This window comes from Zingiber officinale, chromosome 11A, assembly GCF_018446385.1.
Source record: "Zingiber officinale cultivar Zhangliang chromosome 11A, Zo_v1.1, whole genome shotgun sequence".
NCBI lineage: Eukaryota > Viridiplantae > Streptophyta > Magnoliopsida > Zingiberales > Zingiberaceae > Zingiber > Zingiber officinale.
Genome location: NC_056006.1, coordinates 33719888 through 33745709, shown reverse-complemented (window position 1 = coordinate 33745709; position 25822 = coordinate 33719888). Strand labels below are relative to the sequence as shown.

The 25822-nt window shown below is 36.3% G+C and overlaps 1 protein-coding gene and 1 non-coding gene across 5 annotated transcripts in view; both read right to left on the bottom strand.

Moving 5' to 3' along the window:
• The window catches only part of LOC122032004 (protein trichome berefringence-like 7), a 37343-nt gene extending 17776 nt beyond the window's left edge, over nucleotides 1-19567 (bottom strand). For 3 of the 4 annotated variants that reach the window (XM_042591244.1, XM_042591246.1, XM_042591247.1), the window contains exon 1: nucleotides 18294-19567. In XM_042591244.1, coding sequence (XP_042447178.1) covers nucleotides 18294-19090 — 797 coding nt within the window. In that variant the 5' untranslated portion in view covers nucleotides 19091-19567. The remainder of the gene's footprint in view (nucleotides 1-18293) is intronic. The other variant, XM_042591245.1, reaches the window with a different exon arrangement.
• LOC122033210 lies at nucleotides 11529-11635 on the bottom strand. The gene has a single exon (XR_006126450.1). It is a non-coding gene; the product is annotated as a small nucleolar RNA R71 (small nucleolar RNA).
• Nucleotides 19568-25822: the final 6255 nt, after the last annotated feature.

Below are 25822 nucleotides of genomic sequence, written 5' to 3'. Positions count from 1 at the left end.
TAGAATGGATTCTTAAGGAGATAAAAATAAAGACAACGGTGATACACTACATTGCTCTTATGATGATAGCTCTCTTCATAATAATATGGATCATTAAAAGAAAAGTCCGGAAGTTTCTCACTCCGGCAAGATCATGATTTCGATGAGCCTAATGAGGCGATCAAGCTAATGACCTTAAACAAGTGCTTCTTGGGAGGCAACCCAAGTTCAATCTTGTTTTCAATTTAATTTTAATTTATTTCTAGTAATAACTCAAATCCTCTACTTAATTTTTGTTGTCTATCTTCTTTTTATAGGTTTAAAGCTGTGGAGGAGTGTGAGCATTAGATAGAGGAGTGTCTTAAAGAACATGAATGTCAACCATTTGGAGTTCATCACTTGGTAGCTTCTCTAATTTCAAAAACCTCCTCCATATTTTATTTCTAGTTTTTATTGAGGACAATGAAAAGTTTAAGTATGGGGGATGCATACTTAGAAGCATATATGTTGGATTATAGTGTAGATTTTGATAATAAAATTTAGATTTTGGTCATAATAAAATTTTTGAGACATTTTGAGTTACACTATCCAAACTATTACCTGACTTATCCGAGAGTAAACTTCTAACACGATCATTATCTAGAGATCATGAGTTACACTTTTCAGTGCTAGTATATTTAGTGATTTATTTTTTCTGTCTCTAGTGAATCAAAATGAGTATAGCCTTTTTTTGATAACAAAATTTTTCGCACATTTTCATTTAGAATCATGTTGTTAGGTAATTAGTGCTAAAATGATTGGTGATCTACTTTTATCTATCTTCAATAGTAGGACATGAGCATGGTATTTCATTGAAAGGATCTAATTCTAATCTAGTTTAAGGATCTCTTTACACTCTACCTTATTTTGATGGTTGAAGATTCTTAAAATAGTCATGATTCATTAGACTTGATGAGTACTTGAACGCCCATTATAATTTCTTAACTATATCTTGGGCATTAGATTGATGCTCGAATCATTAAAGCTCATTTGGAAAAATAGAAATCCCACCAGTTGCATCGTTACAAATGTGCAATTGAAGAAAAAAAACCATATATTAAAATGAAAAAAAAAGTTAATGAAATAAGAGATTGAAAAATTTGTTGTCATAAGTGGAAACTAATTGTTTGCCCCTTTGAGACCAAGTTAGGTTAATGGGAAAACAAACATTAGATTTCTCTTGATATCGAGCACATTCTTTAGACTTTGGATAGATTTAGGAAAGATGAACTAAGCAGTGATTATTGCTGGGAATAACAGGAAAAGATGGTTCAATGACGACTTGACTAGGATTATGAATTGATACTTGAGAAATTTAGGTCACGATTTGCACTGAGTACGGAAACCTTATTCTTAGGCTAAGATAAATCCATTTATGATCATGCTCATTATTAAAATTGTTTGATAGAGTTAAATTGATTCACCAAGGATTATTACGCACTTACTCTTACACATGCTTCTAGATTGTAGAATTTTGTTTGATAACAATTAAATGCTTTCTTGTAGATCATTCTTGATTATGCTCATTAGTTTCACTAGTTTGATGAAACTGAATGGAATCACTAGGGATACACATTATTAGCTCATGAATCCAGATTGCAAAGTTTGCTTGAGGATAAGCAAAGGTTTAAGTCCGAGAGTATAATGCGCGTAGATTATATATGTAATTTTTCACTATTCGACGCAAATCTATTTATATTTCATTATTCATGTCTATGATCTATGTGTTTTTGCATCCTTTTCTATCATATTTCAGCGTAATTACTACTTTGCATTCAGAGATCTGCTCGATGTTTGTTTTCATTTGCAGGAGCAGTTTGGAGTAGGACAAGATTTAAGGATGCAAAATATCACTTCAAGAAGATCTCTTCCCCGTGGTGAGGAAAGTAAAAGAGTGGAGTACCCAAGTCAAGTTCCAAAAGGTAGTCATGCCCAATGGCATAGCCAAGGAAGCAAATGAAGACAGGTCGTGCCAGGAAGAAGAAACAGTGCAAGAAAAGGGGAGGTCGTGCCTAGAGGCACGACCATGTCTCTTGTTTCAGCCAATTTTTAAAGGGGTCGTGCCAAAAGGCACGGCCAGGAGGTTGCTCATGCCTTTTTCCAGAACCAGATTTGCTGAGGTCGTGCCTCCCAAAACGCAAATTTGAAGATTAGGTTGTCCCAAATGGCATGGCCCAGAAGGACTAAACAGAGAAGACTCTGTTTTGGCCATGCCGACCAGTAAGCCAGAAGGTGGTTTGGCCGTGTCTCTAGACACAGTCACCTCGTGCCTCACCTCTATAAGAGGAGCACTTCATCTCCTCCACAAGGGAAGAAGTTTGGTGGATGGGAGGAGACCATCTAGGTTAAATCTTTGCATCCGGATACGTCGTCTAGGCGATCCAAGGCCATCCTGCTGCTCCATCTTCGTCGGTACGCTAAGATCTGCATCCAAAAGCTTAACTCGACATCAAAGGATAAGATTTTCTCCTCCTCTTGGATTTCTGTTATTATGAGTCTTTGGGTTGCATTTCTAGCTATATTATGGAGTAGATTTAAACTGTTCTAGGACGTAGGAAGTAATTGTAATGTGTGGATGTTGTAAACTCTATTGAACTACCAATTCCCTTGTTTGGTGAAGCTTGTATGCATATGTTCTGTTCGATGAAATGCTTGTAAGAAGACTTTCTTTAAGGACATAAACTTATCTATCTAGATTGCATTTCTATATGTGTAGATCTCATTTCTGTAATAGATACATTGCTATGTGTCTATATCTGGTCTGAGCATAAACCTGAATTTTCATTGGATAGATGCATAGTTTGTTGTCTCTTCTGAGTGTACGCTCCGATATAGCTCGGCATGGCCTTAGGATACTTGTTTGGAGTTGAGTATCTAAGGTAATTATCCTTTTATATGGAACGTAATCTCCTAGGGGAGAATAATTCTATGTATAGACAAGTCTATCACTTGATCTAATGGGCTTCCCCTAATCATATGCCACGAAAATGAACTACGTAATTTAGAGACGTAAACCCGGGGGAGACCTTATGACAGGAGATATTCTACTGAAAATCCGAACTCTCTAGACTACTTCTTCACTTGATAGCATACTTGGTTACTAGCAGGGGAAGTACTCTGATATACCATCGTGGGGTGATATTTGATAGTAATTTAGATTGTTTTGCAATCATATAAGTAGAGAACTAGGAAAGGACAAATTCATAGCACAATATTCACCATTACAATGAAACCAACGACCTAGAACATTCACTGAACTAAGGACTTCCTCAATTTATTTTCTTTTACTTTCACATTTTAGTTGAAAATCTTAAAACAAACACTTATTGATTTTGTCTATCTAAATTCGAAGTGTAAAACTAACTAGCATTTAATCTTTAGTTTTCGTGGGATCGACTTATAAATTTTATTACTTGACGACGACCGTGCGCTTACGGTTTATCACATGAGCAGGTCAAACACACGCTAAGGGAAAATGGCAAAGAAAAAGTCCGGTCAACTTTTGGCCAGAGTCTTGCAAAGGGACGGCAGCAAGGGAGGGGGCGACACACCAAAAGCCAAGAGGAGACAAACCCTTAATAAAATTTTAACCCTCTTGTTTTATGAAGAGGTATTTATAAACCTCTTCATTAAGACTTAGGAAACAAGTCAGCCCAAGCCTAATCTTATGCCCACATTATATGTGTTAGCTTAATCCACCTACCAGAGGTATGATCCCAAACCAAAACATGTCTCATGAGTAGGTCCAATTTGCCTACAAGAGGCATGGCCCATTATCCCTTCCGTTGCAATAAATATTTTCTATATTTATCCTTTGTTTGGTCTAACCAAATATAATCTCTCTTTTTGAGAATCTTATTCTCAACTTACTCTTAGGTCTTTAAAAGATACTCGTAGTACATGTGACCTAATAGGTTCTCGGTTATATTAGTCATTTATAATTAATCATTAATTATGAATTGATCATGAGTGACACCTAGTAGTACATCGTTATGATCCCCAACTGACCGAAAAATCATAATTGATTTCAGAACATCTTCTGAATCTTTCAGCAGTTACAATTATTAGTGTGCCTATTTCTTTCACTCATCGTATACTCACTTGGTTCAGGACATTATCTATGTGTCAGTCCCCACTAGGCTAACTACATCACATCTAGTCCAAGTTGTAGTTCATTATCCTATAGTCCCCAGGGCGTAGCACAGATGGGGAGTGCATGGTTCTGTGGCTGAAAGGTCCAGGGGTCGATCCCCGGGGTGTCACTGCCTGGGGTTAACGTCTCCGCTATGCACTTTCCACCTGTGTACCTGCATTTACCTCCCTCCATATCCGTGGGACCGGCTCTAGGGGGGCCGCTGATGTGGCGGTTCCACATTTTTTTTTGTAGTTCATTATCCTATAGATTTGAATTACTCAAAAACACATGTACAAGAAGACTATCCTCTTGATATGTTTGCTTTGGTTATGACAATAGATCATAAGATATACGTCTCCTTATAAATAGTGGTGAATGTTATGTGGGTTATTCAAACACTTTCGGACATATTAACTTATACTCAATCATCCCAGATCTACACCTCTTAAGGGATGTGCTATTAAGATGTTATATGTCTGCATGACTAAAATGACTTGAATACTTCAAGTCTAAAGAAACTTACACTCGAGCTACAATGAGATCTTCATCGACATATAAAGAATCACATGACATCTCATAGCAGATCACATCCAATAAACTAGTTACTCATAACTAGCATTTACATGTTAATTCTCAACATCGGCTGCTTGGATAAACCAAGGAGTATAACATATATTAATCAGAATTAACGATGTCTAATCTCATCAATTCATTGACTAGGGAAGGTTGTAATAAGTACATAATTACACATGAAGAGATACTCACTAATTATAATTCAATTACAATTTCTCTCATACTATGCTTTGTATTGTGGAGTTTATTAATTGAGTTTAAGAATGTATACTCAAATAGTGAATTTTATTTATCAAGTAAATAACATAATGTTTAAAGACGATTATCTTTAGCACATCTCTCAAATATAACAAACTTACCTTCACAACTTGACTTTGCCACAATAATTGTCTCTTATGAGGTTACTTGTTCCTTTGATGCACTTGAGCCTTCGGCTCACTCCATATATCATCCTTTACGCTTCACCTACGTAATGTGTCTCCATCAATTGTCATCAACATTGATCTAGATTCTCCTTATCCTCCGGTCCCTTAAATATCCCATTCTAGCATTCTTCAATCTCTACTCACCTTGTGCCATCGAGATGTCAACTTGGTCGTGCTAAGTCATGCTCCAAAGTTACTCCAACACCACCTCAATGCTTCTATCTCGTGAACCCTTGGTTACCTCATGCAACCTTCTCTAATCTCCATAGACCTTTAAACCATTGAGAATATCACTTTTACCATGCAAGTCATTATCCATACATCACTCAACCTCGTCGAATCACAAGCTCTCCAGACTCCATGTGTCCCCTATAAATCCTTGAACAACTCAAATACATATATCAAATACGCATGTAAGACTTAACTTAAACCCTTTGCACAAATAGGGCGAGCTAAACCACTTGAGACACGATTACACCAATAATCTTCTTTTTTGTGTTTGGCAATTTGTTTTAGGGAAATTAATATAATTCATGCCATGGGACCTAAACATAGGTTCCCCCTTCACCAAATCTCCAAATTCATCATTAGAGGAGAATATCTTAACCTTTTCTTTCTTCTCCCTCTAATTCCAAATCGGCTTCTATTAATTCCAACATAGGAGAACGTCCTAGAGGAATAAGGTTTTTCACTTAAACCTTTTCTCTTTTCTCCCTAGCATATATAAAAAAGAACCAACAATTTCCTTATTATTGAACTTGTGCATTTATAATAATCTTTAACTTGTATTCATAATGCTCCAATGAATTCCAACATGAATACCAAGTTCTCTTGATCATTCCCCAAAGTTAAATATGTCAATTTCTATTTTCAACACTTTACTCATTCCATGATCCAACCAACTGAACACAAGCCTAGTTGACCCTATACCAGGTCTAGTCGACTCAAAAATAGTCCTAGTCATCTCTACATTTAAAACACTCATTCATGTCAATTTCTAAAATGTATTAGAAATTTCTCAAACCTCTGAAAAATCCAAAAATTTGCAAAGAGGTTTGTTTCACCTATATTTACTTGAAAAAATTGATTTAAAAAATATTCCTAATTTCGAAGTTAGACACTTTTGTGAAAATTAGATAAATTATTTGATGAGCCTTAATCTAAAATCCTATTTTTGATTCAAATCAACTGTATCTGTCAAATTCAAACTGAATTACACCCTTTGCATCAATTTATTTGACATTCCATACAATTGAAAAACATTTCACGCCTCTTGAATATATCTCATATGTTTTTATACATGAAACGTTACCCAATGTGCCAATTTCCTCGGATCAAGCTCCCTACTTATCCTCAAAACTATTGGCACATCGTAGAACCCTCTAGTAACTCACGCATCCCATCTTTTGGATCCAATAACTATGGGTCCTAATTGGGCTTATAAGGTTCTCACTAGAGCTCCCAACTCTAGCCAACCTTTTATGTCTAAATGCCTTCTTGACATTTATCACCCTATATGGTTCTCCCCTACAATAATTGAATGCTTACCTAGCATACACTAATGCATCAGCCCTTGGTGATGGTAATCAATATTCTAAACCAGTAGATTATATGTAGGTTTTTGACCTTCCAAACACCATCTACAGCCTTAGACCGATTTGTAAATTGTTCAAGGTCTTTTATAAATATTTAAGCTTTTATCCTCGAGGCTTGGTTGTCCAATTATAGTTTCCTTATTCTAGGTCGCCTTGGACATTCATAAGCCTAGATATATGTTTATCCTTCTTAGGTTGCTTTCATATTTACCTTCTACTTTCCTATCCCTAAGCAAAGAAGTTTGATGTGGCAAAAATTTGCCGCTTCGATGGACCTCATTGACGATGCTTCCTGTATAAATTAGCACGCGTCAAAGGGATCGCTAAGAGTCGGCGAGGTCCCTCTGATGCCTAAGTCATCATGGATAAAAAAAAGTAAAACAATAAAGAAGAAGTTTTGATCCGAGTTTTATACCTTTACGCCAACCTTTTATAGAGAAGCATGCTTTGAAACTAACGGATTATTGGATTTGTAAATTGGCAATTGCAGGTTGTGTGGAGGTCATGCCCAATTTTGATCTAGAGCGAGGCTCATGTGTTGGGTTTTACCAAAGTGAAGCCGACCACATAAGCTAAGCCTGCTATGCTGGAAGGAAGTTATTCCTCGATGTAACATAGTTCGATCATGAAATTTACTCCTGAAATTATCATGACTTACTTGAAATAAAAATTTAGCATAGGTAAATAAACATAAGAATTAACCCTATGCATAGAAGGCTTGAAATTTAAATTAAAATTAAAACTAGGTGGCAATGGCTTCTTCTTTATATTTGGAGCTCCTCTTGAATTGAGCCTCAAATCTTCTTCTATTCCTTTGGCTTCTTCTTCTTTATCACCTTCCTTAGGCATTGAGTGTTGTAATAGTCTCTCTCGGCATGTGAAGCAAATGATATGGTCTTTCATCTTCCTTGTTTCCTTCTTCCTACAACTTGGATTAGTAGATAAATTCAATTACATATACCTTCTTAGCCTTTCTTTTGACAAATGGACACATATTCTTGTAGTCTCCTCTTTGATTGTATCAAAAGCACACAATGTCTTCTTTGGTCTTTACCTTGAGTGGAAGCACTCAAGACTTTCACTTCTAAGATCACTTCTCCACTTGTCTTAGAATCATTCTCTTCTTGAAGAGGTGGGTGGTTCCCTATTCAACTAATCCAATCAAGTAGGTCTTATGTCCACCATAACTTCCTAAATGGTCTTGAAGAGGTGGATGGTTCCATATTCAACTCATCTAATGAAGAGGCCCTTATGTCCACCATGATTTCCTCAAGGGTTCCTCCTCTTCTTGTGGAGTTTTGGATTTTTCTTCTATATGGAACGTAACCTCCTATTCAATTAACTCATGGACTTGAGCTTCTTGTTTTTGAACTTCTTCCTCTTTCTTGGAATTTTCCAAAGATCTCTTGCATTCTCACATTCCTCAATGTCATCCTCAATCCTCTTACGCACAACTAAAATAAGTGACTTTATGATCTTATTTCCTTCATAAATTTCGGTATATAGTTTCATTTAATCCTTTCCTTGGATTCTTCTTCCTTCCCCATCTCTAGATTCTTCACACCCCCAATGTTGGGCAAAATTGCTTCCAAGGTTGATGTTGAACCAACATTCCACCTTCTCTTTCCAAAAACTAAATGTTCCTTGTACAATGGAATCTCAAAATCTATCTTAGTCATCATCTTTGATGCTCTCACATAGTCCAAACCACTTGATGGAGTGGCAATTGAAGGGTTTTTTCTGGCTAGTGCTCTATTGACGATTAGTCCAACTTGAACTTCCTAACTCTAATACCACTTATTACGATAGGTTGGTGAGATAGTCAAATACGCTAAAGGGGGTGAACAACAATTGTGCCTACAAATGACAATTCTGAACTAATCTTACTACAAGCTTTGCTAGGTCACACAAAGATTACCAATGGAAATAAAAACAAATACAAACAAGCACATACCAATTGCTATTATGAAGGTTTACATGGTTCAATGCCCTCATTTCTATTCCACAATCTATGACTCGTCGGTGAATTACTCTAAGAAAGTCATTATGTTTCTCCTCCTTTGTGGTGAATTACCAGAAGTGAAGAAACCTCTTATAACATACAAGAATTATAACAGCTCAGAGGAAGAAGACTTAAGATTACAATGGAGAAGCTCTAATAGGATTGAATCAATCCTATTTTTGTCAACCTTACAGCCCCCATCTTGCTCCATATTTTTAGTCTTCATCCTCTTCAATTCTAAGTTGTTATTCAGTTGTATCTATGGTCGATCAATCAATTGGATCCATCCATCAGTCAACTACCTTCTTTGTTTGCTTTAGCTTGAGTCTGCAAGCAACTAGTCAACTAGAATCCACCAATAGTCAACTCATCCACTAGTCTTTATGTCATATGTCATCCGACCATTCCAACGCAATTTTGTTAGATTAACGACTCCTTTTGGCTTTCCTACTGTAGCATCAATCAAGCACAATCAACTCAACCACGAACAAAAATATTCTATTCATTGGTTGATCACCCCAAGTTAACTAATTAGTCGACTTAGCTTTCCAATCAACAAGAATTTCTTCTAGCTTACTTGAACTTGACTAGACTATGATCATTATAATAATCAAGTTTGCCTAGGTTGAAAACTACCCTCACCTAGAAGTACAAGTCTCTCAACTCTCAAAGCTCACTGATAAGTGTGAAATATATAGGGTTTTTATCATATTGTTGCATTACATTTGACCCACTTTTACATGCATAATTTGATATAACTTAATTTTATGCTTCATTTTTATATTTATTGTTCCTAGATACTGCTCTTGTAAATTTTGAATGACAGGAATGAAAATTGGAGTGAAACGGGGAGTGAAAGACCAAGCCAGAAGCCCTGCCCTACCACGAGCGATCGTGGCTAGCGCCACGACCCATGGCAGGCTCTGCCGCCTTGCCACGGGTGGCTGTCAATAGCGCCACGGCCCATGGCAGGCTCTGCCGCCACGTCATGGCTTGCTCGTTGCCAGCACCACAAGCCGCGGCAAGTTCGACAGCCACGCCACACACTGTGGCTGCTAGATCTGAGCTTAATCGCCTACATGGTTGCCCGCCGTGTCACGCGACCAACCTTAGTGCCTATAAAAGGGGATTCGATCAGATTGGTTAGGAGACTTGGACCGAAGAACTTCATCCCCTCCTTGAGAGAGGGTTTCCCCTCTTGGGGAAGCCCTAAAGACATCATCTTCATCAACTCCGACCATCCGTCTACCTCCAACGCAAGGGAACTATACCAAAGACACCGGGAATCTTCACCCTAAGCATTTCTTATCTCTATTCTATTTTGATTTGTGTGAATGCTTTCATTAGTGTCTTTGGATTGTAATTCCTCTATTATGGAGTAGCTCTCATGATTCTAGGATATAGGAAGTAGCTCTTTTATTATGTGAGCATCTTTTTAGGTAATCTATATGTTTGAATGTTTCTTGTTCGATGAAATGTATGTTTATGGTCCAGATTTACTGTATTAACACGATCTCAATGCTAAAAACACGAGATTCGTATCCCATGAGGGATTGGGGATAAACCGAAAGGAGAACCCGACCCTCCGACCAGTAGAAAACAAAGACACGGAGAGTCGAATACGAAACTGCAACCCAATTTGCCGCGAGGAACCCTAGGCAATCATAGAACTTATGGATCATACCTAATACATTAAAACGATTAGGGTTAATAAGTCATTGTAGAAGAAAAAGTTCACATCGGATACCATAGAATGATCTACCTACATAAATACACATTGAGGATAAGAAACCAAACATAGATTAGGTGTTTACAATCATTTGGATGAAACCGAAGTCCTAGAATTGTCTTCACCACTACCTTCTCTCGGTGATCTCACTGCCATTTCCTGTGATAACCCTCTGCTCTCTCTCTCTCTCTATGATCACCACTATCATTACCCACTATCTTCTCATTGAGGTCCTAATGCCTTTCTATTGTGATCTCTCTGATCCCCTCTTCTCTGCCTCTCTACTCACAATCTTTCCCTCACTTCTCTCACTCTTTCCTTCTCTCTTTGCTCTCAATTTTTAGTTTTCAAACGCTCGTGAACCAACCTTCGATTGTCTAGATAATTCGATGTGCGAAGTTAATTAGTCCTTAATCAACCGTCCCTGTGCATTCGATCTTATTATTGCTTGATGACACTTCCGTGCACTTACAAATTTTCCACACATCAAGTTTTTGGCGTCATTATCGGGGACTATTTCGATTAACATTAGTTGATTAACATGAGTTACTCAAGATTTGTTAATAAATTTTTTATTTACTTGTTTGTGTTTATTTTTGCATTTTTATTTCTGGCAATTTAAATTCTGCATTTCAATTTTTCTAATAATTGTGTTTTTCTAAGATTTAATGAGCACTAACCTATCAAGCAAGCCTTTAGGAGAATTTTTCGTACCCATTTTTACTAGATTCAGACCTCCCATTGTGCAATCCCAAATTGAAGCGGATAACTTTCAACTTGACTTAGAATTAATTTTCATAATACAAGGTCATAAATTTTGAGGAGAAAATTCAAAAAACCCTTATGAACACCTGGAGATATTTCTTAGAAATTGTGATATGGTGAATTATGAGGGAGTCTCTGCTGATGCTGTTTGGTTGATTGTATTTCCTTTCAACATCAAAGATAGAGCAAAAACTTGGTTTTATTCTCTCCCTCCGCAAAGCATAACAAGTTGGGAACAATTAGAGTAGTGATTCCAGAATCATTTTTTCCCTCCAAGAATAACAGTATACATGAGGAATTACATCATAAATTTTACTTAGAAAGATGGAGAATCACTATTTGAAGTATGAAATAGATTTAAAAATTATTAAGACAGTGTCCTCACCATGGATTGAAAAGATGGTTCACAGTGCACATATTCTACATAGGGATTTTTTTTCGAATAAGAGATTTTTAAATTCAGCTGTAGGAGGTTCCTTGATGAACAAAAGTTTAGAAGAAGCTTATATATTAATTAATCTAGTGACAACGAACCTTCAGGGATGGTCAAGTGAAAACTTAATAACATCTCCCTCGAGAATTCCAAAAGTGCAAGCCATAAATGCAAGTGTATCGGTTGAACAAGATACAATACAACTTTCCAAGAGACTTGAAAATCACAAAACACGGAATGAGGAGTCGAAAGGAAAAGAGAAGTCCAGTACAAATTGTTATGCTTTCAAGTTGAGAAGTGGCAAGAATCTTAAAGAATTTCTGAAAGATTTGTATAGAAATGAGGGGGAGAACAAAGGGAAATGACAAAAACTCAATTTCAACACTCCATAAAATGTTTATAGGTCACAGGTACCCTTCCCTCAACGGTAGGCCACACCAACACTGGACAAGAAATTTGGATCTCCGCTACTTAGTAAAAAGATGACTACGGATAGGAATCATAAATCCACTCTAATGTTGCAACAAGATACTTTTGTACCACAAATCCCTTTCCCACAAAGTTTTTTAGGCAATTATAAGAGAAGACAAATTGAGCAGATTCTGTGATGATAATTTAGTTGCATGCAAATTGGTTGGATTAAATCAAGATGATGAATTTTCAGATGATGATGAATCAGCCAGTTGCAGCTTTATTGGACTATTTAATGATAAAGATTTTTTTGATGAGGATGATCAATTTGAAATTTCTTATGGAATTGTTGATTGGAGGTGATGAAATTGATCTAAGTGAATTATCTAACATTGTATGCGATGAAGTTAAGGTTTTGGAAAGAAGTGTAGGGAACTGTATTATCTCATAAATCACTTCCTATGTTCCCACAACCACTCGATATTATGGAAATTGCAGAAAATGATCAAGTTGTGTATATAAATATAGAGACTCATGTAGAGATGGAAGAGCCCCAAGAATCACCACTTTTAGTTGCACTACCACTTGAGTCAGAGCCAGAACCATCATTTGATCTAAAAGAAGCATCATCCACTTGTTTAGTACTTTCAGGTACTCCCAAAAAATGTAAGGTCAACATTTCTTGTGATCTTTTAGAAAACTTCATAGAGGTACCTATAATTGATCTTGTTGGATGTGACTCAATTTCTGATGCATACTTCTTCAAATTCAATATGATTCTAGTTCTATCTTATATAATATGCTTGTGGGGTATTTTTTTCCTATGGGTGTGCAGGTTTTCACAAGACCAGGATTTGGAAGCTCACATTAAACTGTCTCCGACCACCGAAAAGAATTCGCAAGGAGATGAAGATGGAGAGAGTGGTGCTACACTATAATGATCAGATGATGACAGTCAACCATTAGAAGGAAAGTCCGAAAGTATTCTACTTCGGCCATAACCCGATTTAGATGAACTAAATAAAGAGTCGAACTAATGACCTAAAACAAACGCTTCTTAGAAGACAGCCTAAGTTTTTTCTTATTCTCATTTCTCTTTACATAACTCAAACCCTCTACTTAGTTTTTCTTGTCTATTACAGAGGATTCAAAGATTGAGAGAAGTGTGACCACTAGAAGGAGGGGTTAATTACTTAGGTGTTTGGCACACATCACTTGGTAACCTCTCTAAACTTTCTTCCATAATACATTTTGCAATTATTGAAAACATTGAAAAGTTTAGGTCTAGGAGATTTGTAGATACTTTGGGTTGTTAGTTAGTTTTGTTATGTTTCACGTTGCATGATAAAATCTCCTTCTTGCTTGCATCATATCATGTTTAGCTCTTGTGGACGTTTCGGATTCGAATAGAAGCACTTATGCATGCTTTGTCCATTAGGCAATATTTTGACGTGTTTAGTATTAGTGCTAGCATGTGAATGCATTTTCTCATTTTTGGTAATTCATATTTTCCTATCTAATAGTAAAATTTTATAGAAGTGATGTTCAGTTGATTTTTGTTTCACCATATGTCTACTTGATAGTTTGACCATTACACTTCACTTTTGATTTGTTTTCGAAAGGTTGATTTAGTACAACAGTCATAATTTATTTTGTTGGACTAGTACCATAGTGAGCATAGGTGACCCTTTCACAATATTTTAGTTACTGGATCATGCTCAATTTTTTGAAAGCCCATTTGGAAAAAATCGAAATCCCAAGTGAAAAAAAGGAACGTTTGAGATACAATAAAAAATGACAAGGAAAAAAAATGAAAATGAAAGAAAATGAATAGTGGAAATAAAGGGATAAAAAAATAGTTGTTATGGGTGGAAATGATAAGATGCCCTTTAAGACCGAGTTAGGTTATTGGGGAAATATCTATCCATTTCTCTCAATAGACTTTGTGTTAGGAAGAGGGGACGAACCACACGTATGCCAAGTAAGTGTTTAACGCTGGAAACTATGGGAACACCATGGAATGATGACTTAACTTAGGGAGGAACTTCAAACCTTAGGAACAAATTATGCACTGTGCACCTAAGCTAGCTCGTTAGGTTTAGTGAAAGTAATTGAATACCTTCGTTTAAAGATGATACTAGTTGATAGGATTAGATGAACTTATTGAAATTTAGGAGATATGAACTCACATGCATTCTTGATATTGATGTTTACTTGAGGACAAACAAGTGTTCGGTATGGGGAAATTAAGTGTGAAGTATATAGGGTTGTCATCATGTTTTCGCACTACATTCGACCCACTTTTGTATGCATAATTTGATATAACTTGGTTTTATGCTACATTTTCATATTTTATTGTTCCTAGATATTGCTCTTGTGTATTTTGGATGACAGAAGCCAAAATTGGAGCGAAATGGGGAGCAAAAAGACCAAGCCAAAAGCCCTGCCCTACCACGGGCTATCGTGGCCAGCGCCACGACCCATGGAAAGCTCTGCCGCCATGCCACAGCTTGCCCGTGGCTAGCGCCACAAGTCGTGGCAGGCTCGACTGCCACACCATGGGTCATGGCTGCTAGATCTGAGCTTTCTCGCTCAACACGGCCGCTCATGCCCAACGGCATGGGCCGTGTCACTCAACCAACCTTAATGCCTATAAAAGGGGATTCGATCAGATCGGTTAGGGGGCTTGGACCTCTTCATCCCCCTCCTTCGGAGAGGGTTTCCTCTCTTGAGAAACCCTAGAGGCATCATTTTCATCCACTCCGATGATTCGTCCATCTCTAATGCAAGGGAATCTTCTCCCTAAGCATTTTTTATCTCTATTCTCTATTTTGATTTGTGTGAATGTTTTCATTGGTGTCTTTGGATTATAATTCTTTTGTTGTGGAGTAGCTCTCATGATTCTAAGATGTAGGGAGTAACTCTTTTGTTATGTGAACTTTTTTTCAGGTAATCTATATGTTTGTACGTTTCTTGTTCAATAAAATGTATGTTTATAGTCCAAATCTACTGTATTAACACAATCTCGATGTCAAAGCACAAGATTTGTATCTCGCGAGGGATTGGGGATGAACCGAAAGAAGAACTTGACCCTCCGACCCGTAGAAAACTGAGTCGAGGAGAGTCGGACACAAAAGTGCAACCCGATTTACCGCGAGAAACCCTAGGCGATCATAGAACTTAATGGATCATACCTAATATGTTAGACGATTAGGGTTGATACGCCGTTGTAGAAGTAAAAAATTCACATCGGATACCATAGGATGGTCTACCTACATAAATACACATTGAGGATAGGAAACCAAACATAGATTAGGTGTTTACAATCATTTAAATGAAACCGAAGTTCTAAAATTGCCTTCACCACTACCTTCTCTCGGTGATCTCACTGTCATTTCCTATGATAACCCTCTGCGCTCTCTCTCTCTCTGATCACCACTATCGTCACCCACTGCATTCTCACTGAGATCCTACTATCTTTCTATTATGATCTCTCTAATCCCCTCTTCTATGCCTCTCTACTCACACTCTTTCCCTCACTCCTCTCGCTCTTTCCTTCTCTCTCTGCTCTCAATTTCTAGTTTTCAAGGGCTTGTGAACCAACCTTCGATTGTATAGATAATTCACGAAGTTAACTAGTTCTTAATCAACAGTCCCTATAGATTCGATCTTATTATTACTTGACGACACTTCCATGCACTTGCGGATTTGCCACACATCACTCACGACCAAAGCGTACCTTCTTCGCCACCACAAACACCTCCTGTAAGTTACTCATCCCTCGCATGCACCTATACCATCAACTCGCTCTGTGTCATCATTCATACTTCACCTATGTAGTGAGCCTCCATGGGCTATTGTCAACGCTGACCTCAATACTTCTCGTCTTACAGTCCCTTGGATGTTTCATTTTATCCTTCTCAGATCTCTACTTTTCTCAAACCACCAAGTTGCCAACTTGGCCACGCCAAATCATGCTCTAAAGCTGCTCCAACACCATCTCAATGCTTTCATCCTATGGTCCCTAAGTTGCTTCATGCAACCTTCTCCGATATCCATGAATCTTCAAGCACTGAATGTGTCACCTAGGTCGCACTAAGTCATCATCTATACATCACTCAACACCATTGAGTGATAAGCTCTTCGAGCTATGTGTGTCCTACAAAACTCTATACAATTCAAATACACATGCAAGGTCTAACTTAAATACTTTGTACAAATATCAAAACTCAAGGTGGAGCATGACCACTTGGAGCAAGATCATACCAATATACATATTATGTGTTCCAAAATTTTTCTTTATTTCCTGAACAAATAAATAAATAATTTAAATTTAAAATTTAATTTTGGGGATCCATTTTAACATAATTCGAGTCAAAACCTCAAGGTTAAGGGTATAATTGGAGTTAATTGAAAGGAGATTAAATTCATAGCTTTTGAACTCAAATTGGGTTTGATTCATACCCAAAATGTTCATTTGTAGTGAAAGAGTTAAATTGTGTTTGGTTTAGTTGTGATCAATGGACTCCCTACATAAGAGAGTTGGATCCTCACCATTCTCTCCATATAAGCTTATTGATGACCTGATTTAATTGATAAGAACTGGAGTTTTGATAAGTTGTTGGAAATACTCTACCACTTAGGGCAGCATCGCACCAATATTCATGTTACGTGTTCCAACATTTTTCTTTATTTCCTAAACTAATAAATAACTAATTTGAATTTAAAATTTAATTTTGGAAATTTATTTTAAAAGAATTCAAGTTGAAACCTTAAGACTAGGGGGTAATTAGAGTTAATCAAGAGAAGATTACATTTTAAGTTGTTTCAACTCAAATTAGGTTTGATTCATAGCCAAATCGATCACTTTTGTGGTGAAAGAGTTAAAATGTGTTTGGTTTAGTTGTGACCAATGGATTCCTTATATAAGAGAGTTGGATCTGCCCCTTTCTCTCCTTATAGCCCTAGTCGACGTCGACTCCTCCCCCTCTCTCTATTTGGCATTGCACCCTATCTTCCTCTCTCTTAGTGTCCTCTTCCCTAAGCGATTCACCACCCTTCCTCGAGAAAGTTCTTAGTGCCCTTCCAATTAGCCATATTGGTTACAACATGTCCAAACCAAGCAAGTGCTGCCAAGGGCCACATCCTTACTCTCTCGAGCAAGTAGTGTAAAAGTTGTTGCCCTTCATTGTTGAGAAAACCATGTTGAGGCTACTACACCTTTATTAAGCTATCATGTGCAATGTCCAAAGATGTGAGATAACCCACTTCGTCTAGAGTGAGTCTTTGCATGAACTCATGATATTGATCCTAACTACATTGAATATATCAAGACCTAACAAGAGGAATTGTGAGAGTGTACCCCCACATGTTTATGGTTGAATCTTAATTCAACTATAAAGTCTATTCTCCTTTTAATAAGACTTTGTATTGGTTTAGAATTACAATTTTAGTTATTTTAGAGCATATGAGAGTTTATAAGCTTATTGATGATCTAATTTGATTGATAAAACTTGGAGTTTTGATCAATTGTTGGAAATATTCCTTCTTGATTGTTGGGGCATTAGTGAGTTAATTTAATAAGATACTTGGTTAAATTGTTTTATTACACATGTTGTGTGATTGAGTTAGTGATGCAATCTAGAGTTAACATCGAGGTGGACAAAATATTTATTTGGAGTGCGAGACATAAAATTTGAGGTTCTTCGAGGTGGGTACCTTCCTACTTGTTTCCTTTGAGATACCTTCTGTATATTATTATTAATGGAGAAGTTTTGAGAAATATATATTGATCATTGAGTTTGATGAACTAATGACTAAATGAAGTTTAATGAGCATATCTAATGTAAATTGAATATTTAGCTATGAGATACATGGCTTACACAATAAAAGGAACTATTGTGTTTTCTTATGAGTAGAAAAACATGTAAAGCTCTATTAGAATATTTTGATTTGCCATTTGTTGATTTTATGCTCTTTTTTTTTCTTTTTGATGAAGGTAAATATATATCATGCTTTAAAACTGATGCAGTAAGTCCTTTTGATTTGGCTGATTGTCTTTTGGCATTCAATAGAAGACCGATCTGTTCTTTTGATTTGGCATTAGTTTAATGATGGCATCAGTTTTATGCTAGCATCAGTTTTTTTTTAATGCCAAAAGACAATCAGCCAGTAAATAAACTGATGCAGTAAAACTAAAGGACTTACATCTCAAAGAGTTTGCTTGGAGTCCACCAATGCCCAGAGTTGAATATGAGTACATCTGAATCAACCCACTTCCCACTTACTTCATCCATCTTGTCCAGCTTAAGTGATGTTCGAACTCGTTTTGGACTATGTCTTGGCGGTGATCCTTGTTGTACAAGAAACACAGAACGGAAGAACTCTATGCTTAGATTGAAAGTTCGGAAATGAACACCTAAATAGGGGGTTGTCTTTGATATTTGGTTTCCATTGACTTCATAAACACTACTGGGATCCTGCACTCCAGTCAAAAGCATGCATACAAGTGACTCCCACTGTGTTCGGCTCATGGAATCCCCCACAAAGATGACCTTTTTCCCTCTAAGCATTTCAAGGGCATAATGGGCATTGAATTTGGGTACATCACATTGCCTTGGTTTCCACCTCCACTTTAGATAGTCCATATCCCTTCTCCCATTTGCCAAACAATTGAATCCCCTTTCAGCAAAGGGACACTCCGAGCTATTATACAGAGGATATGAGTTATCTGGAACCCAACTACCATCTAAGGCATCGCATGCATCAGTATCCCCAATATATCCAGCAATCAATCTCCCACTTCCCGAGTATCGGAATAGATAGAGATGCACAATGCAACCGAAAACCAAAACGAAGGAAGCAAGACAGAAGGCCGCCGCGAGATCAGCAAAGGAAGGTCTGCGTACCAGCCACAATTTTCGATGAACAGAAACCCTAGGATTGCGGAAAGTGGTAGGAGCTAATCGAGCCGCAACGCTCCTGCTGAACAGACCGCTCGCCATCTCATGCGCCAGTATACAGATCGAAGAATCCAACCATCCAACCAATAATCATCGTAAGACGAAGATAAAAAACGAAGCCTTCAGTCCACCCAAGATGAGAAGAATATCAACCAAATCGCTAGTTCCCGATATCAGACTTACAATAGGAGAAAAAACAACATTTTTATTTTCCAAAGGAAAGCTTTTACCAAGATCTCAGTCTAACAGAATTCCAAAATTCCGACCAAAATCCAGAATCCAACCTAAAATTTCAGTAGAAGAACGGGATCCAAATGGAAATGGGTATGAAATGAAAAATGATTCACCTTCCGATGTATGCTCACCAAGCTCGCACCTTTGATTAAATGAATAAACTCCAAATCCAACTTGAGATCTCGGTTCCGAGCGTGCTTCTGCAGGGAGAAATGAAGAGAAAAAAAGTGGAGGCTGGCATAAAGGTCCGCGATCGGTAGGTGGCTTGGTGGGGGTAGTTGGAGTTTGGAGAAGTGGCGAGAAAAATTAAATCGTTGCCGGCAGGGGGTATATTCATAATTTCGGATGTTCCAGTGGCGAGAAAATTAAATAGTTGCCGGCAGGGGTATATTCATAATTTAGGATCTTCAATGTTTTTTGTTTCTCCTTCTTTTATTTAAACATTTAACTATGACAATTAATATACGCAAAACTACACTTGGATAATATTTTTTCTTTAAAAAATAATTATAAATCCGTAATGTTAATAAAAAAAAAACTGGATGTCCATCAACCCTAACTCCCAGATTCGATTCAACATTAATATTTTTTGAAAAAAAAATCTAGTAAATTAAGTCATAGCAAAAGTCTGCTGACACAAATTTTATTATTATTATTATTATTATTATAATAAATTTACCGTTCACTAGTATTTTTTGATTTACTCTATTTATTAACTTTTTAAATTTATTCTAGTAGTTGTTAGTTGTTGGTAGAAAATTTTTATAACATCATATGAGTCATCTCTAGAATTAATTAATTCAAAAAAGATTATATATTTAGAAAAATAATAATAATAATAATAATAATATTATTATTATTATTATTATTATTATTATGCATGAATAAGCACATCAAAGACATGGTAGATTCACTTATTTTTATGTTATATCCCACCTAATTCAGACTCAAACTATGTTGCATAGGACTCTGAGCTCTAAATTAGTTGTCTAATATGGCTTTAAAAAAAATTGATTTTAGCATTTTACTCTCCATTCCACTAGGGATGTAATCGAGCCGAGCCGAGCCGAGCCGAGCCGAGTCGGACTCTTGAATGTTTGAGCTTGGCTCGTTTATAATCGAGTCGAGCTTGAGGTTTATTTAACGAATATATTCATGGCTCACGAGCTTATTCGAGCCTTTATCGAGCCTAAACGAGCTGAATAAGTATAAATTATAAATTTAAATATTCATTAAAAATTAAATTATATATTTAGATAAAATTATAATATTCTTATCAAAATTTATAATTTTATTCTAATAAATAAATTTAATATATTTGTCTATATTTTTCATAAATAAAATGTAAAATCTATAAATTTAATATCAAAACTATTATTTTTTTAATTTAAAAGTTGATTCATGAGCTTAACGAACGTGTTCACGAGATAACGAGCCGAATATTGCGAAGCTTGAGCTTGGTTTATTTATCTTAACGAGCCTCATTAAACGAGCTCAAACGAGCTTTTATCGAATCGAGTTTCGAATAGCTCACGAGCGACTTGGTTCATTTACATCCCTACATTCCACTGCCATTACTACTCAAATCGCTTTTATCAATTCACACATTATATTCCCATAATATCCAAACATAGTCCACGCATAAAGCATGTGTTCGTCTAAACCACTGAGTATTGAAATACAAGAAGGTTTTATATGGTTGCTTCTATTTTTTTCCCTTAATCGATCGTTAAGTCTACCCCACATGCTCAAACCTAAATTCTAAAACAATGTGATCATTGAGTCTACCCCACATGCTCAAACCTAAATTCTAAAACATCACAATGTGTAAGATCATGAGAATCAATGGAGGGGAATAAATATCGATCACGTCACTTTTTTTTTTTCATTCTTTCTTCAAAATTAATAGTAGTGGAATATAAAACAATAAAGCAACAATACAAAAGATATGAGAATTACTTAGTTCCTAACCCCCCTATGGTTAGTATATCAAGGCCTATGTACAGGAGGGGTTTGTCCATTAGCTATATCTCCTTTTCAAAACTTTTTCGAAGATTGAGAAACCCCTTATATGTTTTCCAACAATCACAATAATGATAAATATAAAACACAAATAGAAAGTACTACAAACAATGTTAGTGTTGAGTGTATAACATTTAACCCAAAGTTTTGATATATGATTAAGTTTAAAGTTAAGTTAATTGTGATCTAACCAGTTGTGTCAAGTTTGCAAGTGTAGGTTACTTAATGGATATTAAAACCTGGTTATAAATCAAGCAGTGATTAAGTTCTAGTAGAATTAGGCATCTAAAGTCTTAATTGGAAGTTAAACATAAGCTAAGTTTTGGTTGGATACCAAGCAACAAATTCATAATTGTAATTAAGGTTTAACAAACAAATATCTAACTAGAGTTAGATGAATCAAGTCCAAGTGATTAAGGCTTGGTAGACAAATTCCTAGATGGAGACTAGGTGAATCAAATCCAATTGATTAAGACTTGGCAAATAAATTCCGAACTAGAGGCTAGGTGAATCAAGTCCAAGTGATTAAAGTTTGACAAATAAAGTACTAGTTGGGTGCTAGATAGATCAAATCTAGGTGAAGTCAACTGTGAGCTAAAGCTTAGCAAATAAGTCCAAGTGGAAGCAGCTGGGAGCTATGGCTTAGTAACCAGTCTAAATAAGTTAGTTGGAAGCTGAACGTCTAGACCCAATGTAAGTATGAGTAACTTTACATTCTATATCCCACTCATTACTTGTAACCATTGCAGGGAAGCTTGTTCGACAATTCTAGGCAACCAGAAGGGAGTTTGAGGGTGACTAGTTGATGATAACTCTCGACGAAGGCATTTCAAGGGGTCCAAGCAACTATATTGGGTCCAGGCGATCGGAGGATATGGATGACTATAGCATCTTTCAGGCGACTAGGAGATGACGTTATTAGCAATCGGAGTGGGTCGGGTCAAGATAAGGTTTGACCCATATTCGGGCAACCACAGGGTGTCCAATCTATTGGAGAGCTTCGTTAACATTATCAAACAGATAAAAGTTATAGCCACTTCAGCACTAATATAGGTGACTAAAAAGGCTCTAAGCAACTGGAAGAGTCCTATATAAGGAGTTTTGAAACGGAGCTTGAAAATCACTCATATATACAGAATTCACTCTTATTATCATGCTCTAAGTGCTCCTTCACCTTCTATGCTACGGCATGCTACAACGCGAGCTTCATTTTTGATCGGCAACATCTTGAGTGCATTTTCATTTTTATTGTGTTATCTCATTTTATTATCGTGCTTAATTTTTATATTATTTTTTGTAAGATTTCTCCATCTAGGTGAAATTTAGAAATAAGAATCATATTATTATTATTGTTGCATGTGTCTACTTTTGATTTGATTGATCAACTACTTTGATGCTTAACTGTTAACTAAATTTATTACATGTTTATATTGCCTTATCTTATTTGATTGAATCAATCTAAGTAATCTTTATTATTTATCTTGCTACTCTAATTGATTCAACTGTTTTATTTACTATTTGCTTATTTTTAAATTCGTAACGCTATTCACCGCCACTCTAGCGTCGAATTCAATCATACAATTTGGTATCAAAGCAGGTTGAGCTGATATTATGCTATAAAATCCTGGTTAGGTGCATGTTTAGGCTGGGTAAGGAGTACCCTACCTAATGCATCTAGTCAAGTGGAACTAGAAGAAACTAACTCATCTTACTCTAAACTAATTAGATCAAAGCATTGTATTAAAGTTAATCTACCTCCAATTTCTTAAAAAGGTTTTATCTTAGGAAGTGGTCATTGTTATGATACTCAAGAAAACCTATGTGTCTCACCATAACATGGAAGCTAATTTCAAAAACTCTTGCTCAATTAGCCCAAAGTAAAACCTGAATCTAACAAAAGGAAAACTTTGTACTTTAAGTCAAGAATAAATAATTAAATTGATTAATAATCGAAACCTAGTTCAAACCCTAATTATAACCATACTAAATCCAAACCAAACTCATGTCCTGTCCTAGACCTTAATACAACTTAAATAAATATTTTCTTTAAGAAATGTCTTTGTCGAAAGGATTTAGTACAATCCACCTTCCTCTTTTCAATGACAAAAGTTTTTCCAATTAAAGGAGAAAGATGGAAGACTTTCTTAAAGCTAACTTAAAATGTTGGGAAAGTATCTAAAATGGAACTAACTTGCAAAGAGACAAAATGTGACCTATGTAGGTTCGAACTATAAACAAGCAACATGAAGCAAGTAGTTCAATCAAATGCAAAAGTTACTACCATCATTCTTTATGGTCTAACTCCAGCCCAACTTGAAAAAGTCAACTCATTTAAAGATGTAAATGAGCTTTGGGAAAAGCTAAGTGTAGAAAATAAAGAAGCTAAATCAGAACAAATAAATTGCACAACTCATATGAATGAATCAAATTTCTAGGACTCAACCAATGCAACTCAACCCGAGTTAATATCTGAACCCGAACCAGAACTCAAGCCAAAAGTCAGAATCGGGACAAGGTAAGTTAAAGGTAATTAAGTCAGGTATCATCCCTTTAAATTTGAATTTATTTATTGAGAAAAATTTGTATGTTGAAAATAAAATGTATTTTAACTGAGTACATTGAAGAACCAAACTTGTCCATTTTAGGAGTTGAGAAAAATAACATATACATACTTATGATGTTGATTAAGTGTGTAGGTAGTACAACTATAAAGTATGTTAGTAATTCGAGCAGTAAAAATCGCTTTTTGCGTTGCGGAAACCCCAAAGCTAGCCACGGATTCATGCAAAGATATATTTAAAATTAAATCATGTACATGTTTCTACACTAGATCTACCTTAGATCTACATGAAAAGAGATTATACCTTTGTTGCGAAGCCCTTCGCTTATCCCGCTCGTCCAAGAGTTGTCGGATCTCGTAGGGTGTCAAGTGTACACCCCTCTAAAAGTATCCACACAAACAAAAGGTAGAGAAGAACCACTTAGAGTGTGCTAGCACTCTTGGGTGGCTCGGCAATGGAGGAGAGGGAGAGAACAAGAGAATGAGAGGAGGAAGAAGATGACCTCTTGAATGAGTACACAAAATGTAACTCACATCACTCATGTGGCCGCCCACATTTAGAGATTCTTATACCTCCATGTAATACCAAGAATCATGACTCTTGGTCTCCCTCATGAGGTGGCACACAATGATGTGGCCTTGATGATGTGGAACACCATCATTGGTCGGCCCTATGCCAAGTCACAATGAGGTGGCAATTGGTCAAGTCAAACTTGACCCTTCATCTTCCCTCTCAAGTCAAGTCAAACTTGACCCATTTATCTCCCATGATTGATCAAATCTAACCATTAATTCAAGTCAATTTGATTTAGTGAATCTCTATCCATTAAATTAAATTGATTCAATGAGTCATAATCTAAATTAGACTCATTGGACACATGAATCAAATTGAGTCCAACTCAATTAGTCTAATTTGGATTACTCTTAATCCAATTTGGTTCATCACATGAACCTAATCTTCTTGGTTCATCATATGAACATATTCTCTATCTAATTACCCTTTGTGTGTGACCCTATAGGTTCTTGTAACGTTGACAATGCTCCTAAATTCATTTAGAAGCATAAGTAATGAGCGGTATCTAGCAACACATCATTACTACTCAAGTTACAAGAATGTTGAGATCCAACATCACCTTTGTGACTACTAATTGTGACTCTCACAATATATGATAATGTCCTTCTATCCTTGACATCTAGATTAATTAAATTGAGGCATAGACCATGTCATCCTCTAATTAATCTATATCTTGAACTCCAAGTAGACTCACTCTAAATAAATGAGCTCAATATCTCATATTGACTCATTTGGGCATGACCATGCACCTAGTGGTCTCACTCTATAAAAAATCATGATGTCACTTCTGTCATATAGGAGGGATAGATCCCATCTACATCACACACATCCCTCCGCATAATTTGTTACATACCCAGTAATCGCCTTTATAGTTCACCCAGTTATGGGTGACGTTTGACGAAGCCAAAGTATGCAACTCCTTATATAGGGAACCATGGTGACTTCAAGTCCAAGGACTGATAGTCATACTAATAGTCACATGAGAAAGTATATGACACTCATATAACGATCCATGATACTTTCTCATGGCGGGTCATTCAGTATACATTCTTCAATGCATATCCATATGTCAACTTGATATCTCTATATCCATGACTTGTGAGATCAAGTCATCGAGTTGACCTACATGCTAGTCTCATCGCATTTTAACATTGTCCCTGAATGTTAATACTTGACTAGGAATGATTAAGAGTAGTGTTCTCTATATCATCTCACTATCAATTCAACCAATCGATTGATATAGATAAGAACCTTCTACTCAAGGACGCTATTATACTTAGTTATTTGGCACCAATACAAGTAAGTATAATAACCATAAAAAAAATATCTTTATAAATATATATAGGAATATGATACATCGAGTCCATACAACGATTATCATATG